General features: G+C 42.0%; 1 protein-coding gene across 1 annotated transcript in view; it reads left to right on the top strand.

The window, feature by feature from the left end:
* MPDZ (multiple PDZ domain crumbs cell polarity complex component) overlaps nt 1-7,539 on the top strand; it is a 138,323-nt gene that overhangs the window by 119,635 nt on the left and 11,149 nt on the right. The window contains exons 36-41 of the mRNA XM_019554872.1: nt 889-1,034; nt 2,307-2,390; nt 2,508-2,701; nt 3,161-3,308; nt 4,721-4,807; nt 6,738-6,875. Coding sequence (XP_019410417.1) covers nt 889-1,034; nt 2,307-2,390; nt 2,508-2,701; nt 3,161-3,308; nt 4,721-4,807; nt 6,738-6,875 — 797 coding nt within the window. The remainder of the gene's footprint in view (nt 1-888; nt 1,035-2,306; nt 2,391-2,507; nt 2,702-3,160; nt 3,309-4,720; nt 4,808-6,737; nt 6,876-7,539) is intronic.

The raw sequence follows: 7,539 nt of genomic DNA on the forward strand, positions 1-7,539 counted from the left end.
CTTTGCTTACTTGTGGCTGCCTGCATTGATTGTCTCAGAGGAGTAGGCAAGGAAGGGTTAACCTGCTTGCCTGGCTACTATACTGTTGCTGCCAAGCTATATTGTGGGGGTGGGCAATATAGACTGAGGTACCTATCTAGCTGTAAGCTTTGACCTAAAAACTTTTTTAAGGTTGCCCAGAGCACCAGAGCTCCAGATTAGCTTAAAACTAAAATCCTGGCCTTTCCTCTAGTCAGCAAGCAACACTGCCTCTCCAGCATTCAGATAGATATATAGGTAATATTTAAAATATACAAAAGTTATTAAAACATAAACAGCAAGAACATCTATGTGCTAGACCTAGGTGTGAGAGAGGTACAAAGCTGTATAAAGGAGGGTATATGTTATACATTCACAGTCTTCCATGATAATATTCATTCTTGTTATCTGTGATCTTAATCACTCAGCTATTCAGTTGGTATATGCCCTTATTAATGTGAATACAATTCCCATTCATTTAATTCAGTTTGTTTCAGTGGGGTGCATGTGGTATGCAACTGCTGGACAGCAGACTGTGGTCTAGACACTGAATAAATAATTCAGTTTGCATTGTACCTGCCTTTGGAAACAAGCTCAGTATATATAGGTTTGTGGCAGTTATGAAGGCTAAGCAAAGATATGGGGCAGTGATTTTATCCATTGTACAGCACACCCTTTTTGGAGAAAGAGCTGGGTGAGGAACTGTAGAATCACATTGGTAATGTTTCAGATTAGGTTACATTTTGGACCCATTTGCAGATATTCCTGTAAGACTGTCACTGATGTCTCACAATTTTATATAAAGGGTGTTTTTCAGTTACTTGTAACCACTCATTATAGCTAATATGTTTCATTTTAACTTTTATTTAGATACAAGCAGGTCTTCCACTCCAGCCACATTAGCGTCTGACCCAGCTACGTGTCCAATCATCCCAGGATGTGAAACAACCATTGATATCTCCAAAGGACGCACCGGTCTTGGGCTGAGCATTGTAGGGGGAGCAGACACCTTATTGGTTAGTAAATTAACGCTGCTTCAAAATGAGACCATGGTACTAAGTTAAAGTCCTTACGAGAGAGAGAGCTTTTTTTCTCTACAGGTAAATGTGGGCTTTTTTGGGCAAGTGACTGGAAGCAATAAATAAATTTATAGAACTGATTTCAGCTTAAGAACATAAGGAATGCTATACTGAGTCAGACCACGGGTCCATGTGATCTGGTAGCCTGTCTCTCAAAGGCAGTCCTCGTCTATGCCCCATCAAGTCCCAGGAACTCCTCCTAGTAAACTTCCTCCTGGTCTGGCCAAACTCACTGTCTCTTAGAGCAGGAAGGAGGCTTTGGCTAGGAGAAACCCAGCAACTGTGGGGCCATCTTCTAACCACTCCTCTGCTTGTGTCTCTTGGCAGTTTCACTAGGCAGTGTCCATGGGCTCCTTGGACTCATTTGAGGGGCAGTGGGCATTGGCCAGCATGCTTTGCTCCATGTCCACCTCTTGAAACACTTGTTATAAACCTGTGACCTACATTCCCATCCCTGTTTTTTCTCTTGTCCCAGGTAATCAGCTGTTACGCCTCTCCTGGCCTCCCTGATTCAGGGAGCCTTATAGTTAATTCTCTTAGTGAGTCTAGGTCTGCTGTTTCCCTCTGCATAACGAATAGGTTAGTCTCTTGCACAATGGCATAGAGTGAATGCTAAAGGAAAGGTCTTGACTAAGGGTGTTTGTGCCCGAAAGCTTACAAAGAAGGTTTTTTTCCAACAATTTGAGTTGGTCTAATAAAATATATCAGATTTACCCAAAGAACCTTGTCTGCCTATGTCCTAAGATCAACATGGCTACAACCTATGCCCCTGCTAAAGAAAAGAATATTTATGCAGAACCTGGATAGACTGATCCATTTCCTGTCCCTCTCCCCGTACAGCTTCCAGCATTCAAAGTGCAAGAAGTCCCAATTTTGAGGTGATACCCCTAAATGTCATGTTCAATAACCACTGATGGACCTTTCCTCCATTAGTTTGTTCAGTCCCCTTTTAAAATGGGTTTGGTTGTTGTTAACGTAGAAGAAAATGTAACATCCTTAAAGGTCTTTTGCTTTTAGCATTAGGAACTTGAGTTCTCTTTCAGACTGCTGATTTTTTGTTTTGTTTTGTTTTTATTGTTTGGCTACTGCCTTCTCTTTTCACAGCAACATGTTTTCAACAGTTGATTCTCTAAAGCTAAAGTTAGGGCCAGCTGCAGTGTGTATTAAAGGTGTTCCTTCAATATGCAGTGTATTTTTATTAATCCACAGGGAGCAATCATTATTCATGAGGTGTATGAAGAAGGAGCAGCATCCAAAGATGGAAGGCTCTGGGCTGGGGATCAGATTTTAGAGGTTTGGTCTTACGTATATTACTTTAAATTACCATGAAAAAATATCTTTTAACCTTTTCTTTCAAGTTATGAATGTGCTCGTTTAACATCCGACAGTCAACCTGTGGTTATATTGCAGGTGAATGGGATTGATCTCAGGAGTGCCACACATGATGAAGCAATAAATGTTCTCAGACAGACGCCCCAAAAAGTCCGTCTCACTGTGTACAGAGATGAAGCCCAGTACAAGGAAGAAGATATGTATGATGTTCTCAATATAGAGCTGCAAAAGAAGCCAGGCAAAGGCCTTGGACTGAGTATCGTTGGGAAAAGGTATTAATTTTCTGGGAGACTTTTAGTCTGAAGGACACTGGTGGAAAGGTCTGCCACAGATGTGCTGAGCTTGTGTAAATCTCTATTTGACCACAATTTAAAATAATTTGAAAAATCTATCATTGCTTTTAGATAATTCGTATGGATCAAAACCAGTGGATGATTCGTGTCTTGATTGAGGACATAAATGGTCTTTTTCAGATCATTATTACATGACCCTGTTTTGTCAGTGCCGGCCAGTTCTTTTTTTGCAGTAGTAAACAAGACAAGGCAAATAGCTTTTCAATTTATTTGGTCCCAACTCAGTAGCTTATGGAGTAAGGTACAATGGGATCTAGCTCAATATTACTTCATAAACATTACAGGAAACAGCATTTTAAGCAAAAGTTTCAAAAGCTTGGATGGTAAATTACTTCAGGTGTATATTAGTATAATACATAATATCTTATGTTCTTGCAGAAATGATACTGGGGTGTTTGTGTCAGACATTGTCAAAGGAGGAATAGCAGATGCAGATGGGAGACTGATGCAAGGAGATCAGATATTAATGGTGAATGGAGAAGACGTTCGAAATGCTAACCAGGAGGCTGTTGCTGCTTTGTTAAAGGTAACATCAAAGTAGACTAAACCAGTGTTTGGCAGTCAATTCAAACTTCCCTCAGATTTTAGGATGGATCCAGAGTTCTTGTTGAGACCATCATAGAGATGATACTATAGAATAATTTGGGATAGACATCCAGCTTTTTTCCTAAGTTTGCTGGTGTTCAGCATTGGATGTTTTAGGCAGTTGTTGAGATGAAAGGAGCCGTGGTGCTGCCATGTCATTTTATGTCTTTTAAAACCAGATTATCGTCTAACATGGCCATCATCTATGTAACATCAGCTAAAAAACCTCTTAACCAGTAATTTTTTCACTGAGTCCATAAGTTCTGTTCAAGCTATAGCATATATACACATCAGAAAGATATCCAGGTTCAGTCTAAATGACATGTGTGTGACGGGCTAGCTGGCAGTGACCTAGCCCAGCGGTTTTGAAAGGGCAAAAGATGATTGGAGGACTTGGGATTCCCTTTCCGCACCAATCAGGCCCCGGAGACTCACCCCCCCCCACCCCCACCCCCTTGTCTCCGATTGGTCCCTTGGGTCACCTGGAGGGGCATAAAAGGGGCAGCGTGGGCTGACTCAGGGAAGAGACCAGCGAGGGACCACAAGGAAGGAGCTTCACAGAGCTGGCAAGAGCTGAACCAGCGGGGCAGGAGCAGTGCCCCGGAAGAACCTGAAAGAGCAGGACCTGCAGGCAGCAGTTGGACCCTCAGCAGTGTGGCTGGCAGGGGAGGCTCCCCACTGGGCTCCAGGATCCCCTACGAGAGGCTGCAGCCAGCAGGAGAGGCTCTCCCCGCTCCAGGAAGAATCTGAGCAGCAACCTGAGAGGTTCCCAGCTCTGCTTCCAGCTCCTCCAATCAGAGGCCGGGACTCCAGGAAGGTCAAGACCCCTAGCAGGCTGGAGCAGTGCCAACATTGGTGGCTGTATGGCAGCATTCCTGCCTACCATATGGGAGCTCTGGGTTCAAGTCCCAGCTGGGGTGACTTGGGGTGAGTGAGATAACTTGCAGTGGAAAGGGGTCATTGTGTTTTCCCCCCTTTCTCCCCCTCCAGGTACCCTATATTTCTTTGTCATTTGACATTTTGCATTTTGTGCCTTTTTATATTTCACCAACCAGTATAGTTTGTTCTGCTGTTTGTGTTTTATTTTTTGTTAACCCTGTTTTTTGTTGAATCCTGCCCCCTTGGGGCATTGTAGAGTCCACTATACCCTCTGATTTATGCCTGTTATGTTCCCAATATTAAAGGGTATATGGTTAAATCCCCATTGGTGGTCTGGCTCTGCTCTGTAGGGGGAAGAGAGTCCCTACACCTCCCAAAGTGCCTGTGCACCTGCTTTGTTCTCTTAAATTGGAGAGGGGGTACCTCTTGGAGTACCGCCCAGGTAACGTGTGTTATAAATTACTTGGTTTTTAGTGTTCCTTAGGTACTGTGAGACTAGAAGTTGGAAGAATAAAAGCTGGTCCATTCCATTCAGAGAGGAGAACATCCCAGAGCAGCCAGGTCAGTTATTATGAAACCATTTAGATTGGAAAGAGCAAATGTAGTTAATCAGTGAAGGCAAACAGAAGAAATGGACTTTACACTGAAAGTGATTTTCCACTTAACATCCAAGTTGAAGAAAAGCAAAATCTTTTATGTACAGAAGTTTCACAGCCTTTTGGTGGTCATGTTTCACTGGCTAAAGGCATGGTCCAGCCAAAAAGTTGCTCCGGGAGTGGCTTTGTTGTGTCGCCTGATTGTGATTTTAGGGCTTCATCCTGGGAAGTAAAGCTTAATCTCCCAATGAAACCAGTGGCATGGAATATTCCCCATAAAATACTTTGTTCAGCCCTCTCCTGCACTGCCCTGATATACACATAGGGACCCTGGCCAAATAATACCTTCAGCAACAAAGCACAAATCTTTGGAAAGGGTGAGAAACAAGAGGATTTTGTATGGTTAACAGAGCTGTGCAGAAAAGAGGAATCTGTGTCTTTATCAGGCCTTTCTGGTCAGCTCCACTGATTAATTTTAATGAAGTATTTGACCTTTATCCATTTCCCCATCTAAAGGTAATCTTGGTGTACTTGCAGTGTGAATGATACTGCTGTGGTTATGTGTCTCTCTTAATGTTTCCATTATTAACCATATCACACACTTTTTGAAGACTCCAGAGATCAATCTGGGCTAAACTGAAAATTAATCAGCCTAAAAACTAGCATACAGACCATCCAGGTCTCATAGAAACTATCTAAAATTTTACATATCTGATTGCTTTGGACTGAGAGAAGATACCTGGATGTTTTAAGTTCAGGATATCAAAAAATAAGGCCCCTTGGCTGGATTTGCCTCACAGAGACCTATCATCCAGCCTACAGAGAGTATGTGCTGGCTGCAGTGCACAGAGCCCATCTGATACGCAGCACGGAACCAGTCTGGGGCATGCGCTGCGTGCAGCACCCATGCCACACTGGCCCTGTGCTCTGAATCCAGGGCCCGTTAGAATCAGGCTCATAGGCTGCTTATGCCAAATCCTGCATATGCAAGGCTAGTCTTGTGCAGGCCCCACATGGCAGCATACAATCTGGACCAGCCCCATGTGCTGTGTGCCCTATACTGCATGTGGTACCCTCAGACCAGCCCCACATCCATTGAGTTTGACACCCCTATTGAAGTCATATAGCAGTGAGAAGACCAAGCAAAAAATGTAGTATCCAGAAGCCTTTAAAACCACCTGGGTATTAAGAATTTGGCTGTCACTGAAAATGTAGGTTCTCAACTTTAACCCATGGTATTAACCCAATAAAAACACATAATTTACTTGAAGAGACTATGACTTTTACCAAGCAAGTCAGCCAAGACGGTACCACTACTGTCTAATAATGAAAAATATAACACAGTATGAGCTGTGCTACCTTTTAACATATATACATACACTGCTTCCACAGATACCAGTAAAATCCAGATTGCATTTGTATGCACAAAGCTAAAAGATGCATCTGGCCTCAAAGCTTTACTTTTGTAGAGTCTAAATTAACAAGAGATCATAGGTGGGAACCAGTGTTTTCAGTTGAAAGGGAAACTGAGTAGAGATTCAAATAATAAAAATTAAGAGAGAGATAACCCTGTCCACATCAACAGTAGTGATGTGGTGTGGAAGAGCTGAGAGGCAGTAGGCTTTCTGATCAGTGTGGCAGAATGGGTGATGCACAACTTCGCAGACAAAAAAGTTATGAGAAAGAAAAAGTGTTTGGTGGTACGGTTATAGAAAGTGTGGGCACATTGATAGTGTGTATTCAAGAGAATAAGGAGCAGTAGAATTGTATGTGATTTCTAAATAGACCTGAGGGAAAACAGTAAAATAGCTGGGTATGGTTAATCATGATTTTACTTTCTGGCACGCTAGATGTTTGAAAGGTATGGTTTAATCCCAATGTGATGTTATATTTAGGTGAGTGAAGGAAGTGGCAGCCTGTCATCATTCAGCTTCCCAGTTTCTAGCTCCAGCCCACCTGAGGCCCTTGACAGTGGTCTGAAGAAGAATGCCAGTAAGATTCCTTTGAGGCCTTTAATAGTTTATATGGAAAATGTACACCTCATTAAACTGTCTGTGAATCAGTAGTTGAGATATGTTGTTTGTCTGAAGTGTCCCAGATTGATGGACTAAAAGTAATTCCTTTCAAATCTAAAATGCAGACATGGCAGTTATTCTAAAATTTAGCATATTTATTTTTATAGCCTGTTATAATAGGAACTGTTAGCAGCTTGCCACACCTGGTGTTTGTGTTGTAAGACTGTAAATTGTTAAATCAGAATTTCCCATGTAAGCATAACTTCCATTAAGTTGTTTGTCTCATGCATTCCAAAAGGGGACCACGTGTGGAAATCTGTGGACAGTAGCAGATTTAGTATAGTTAAATCAGGAGAGAGAAGTAACTGTTTTCTCATGCTTAAATTACAAGAAAATCAATATCGCCTTAAGTGTTGTTTGCAAATTGCTCAAACAGAACAGAACAACAGACCCAAAAGTCTTATTCTGGAATGTATTTGATATTCAGAAATGAATGATTGGGTATTTTCTTTAATTTTATGTAAAATATACCTATTGCCTCCCATCTCAGAAGTACTTCAGTCTTGTTAATGTAATGACAGCAGCTTTCAAAATCTGTTCACAGCATGTTGCATATATTAGCAAAAGCCAGAATGTGTAGAGCTGTTTGCATGGCTATTATTGAAAGCTCCCTTAAAAGCCA

Source organism: Crocodylus porosus, unplaced genomic scaffold (genome assembly GCF_001723895.1).
Source record: "Crocodylus porosus isolate Cpor-Errol unplaced genomic scaffold, CroPor_comp1, whole genome shotgun sequence".
In the NCBI taxonomy this organism is placed as follows: domain Eukaryota; kingdom Metazoa; phylum Chordata; order Crocodylia; family Crocodylidae; genus Crocodylus; species Crocodylus porosus.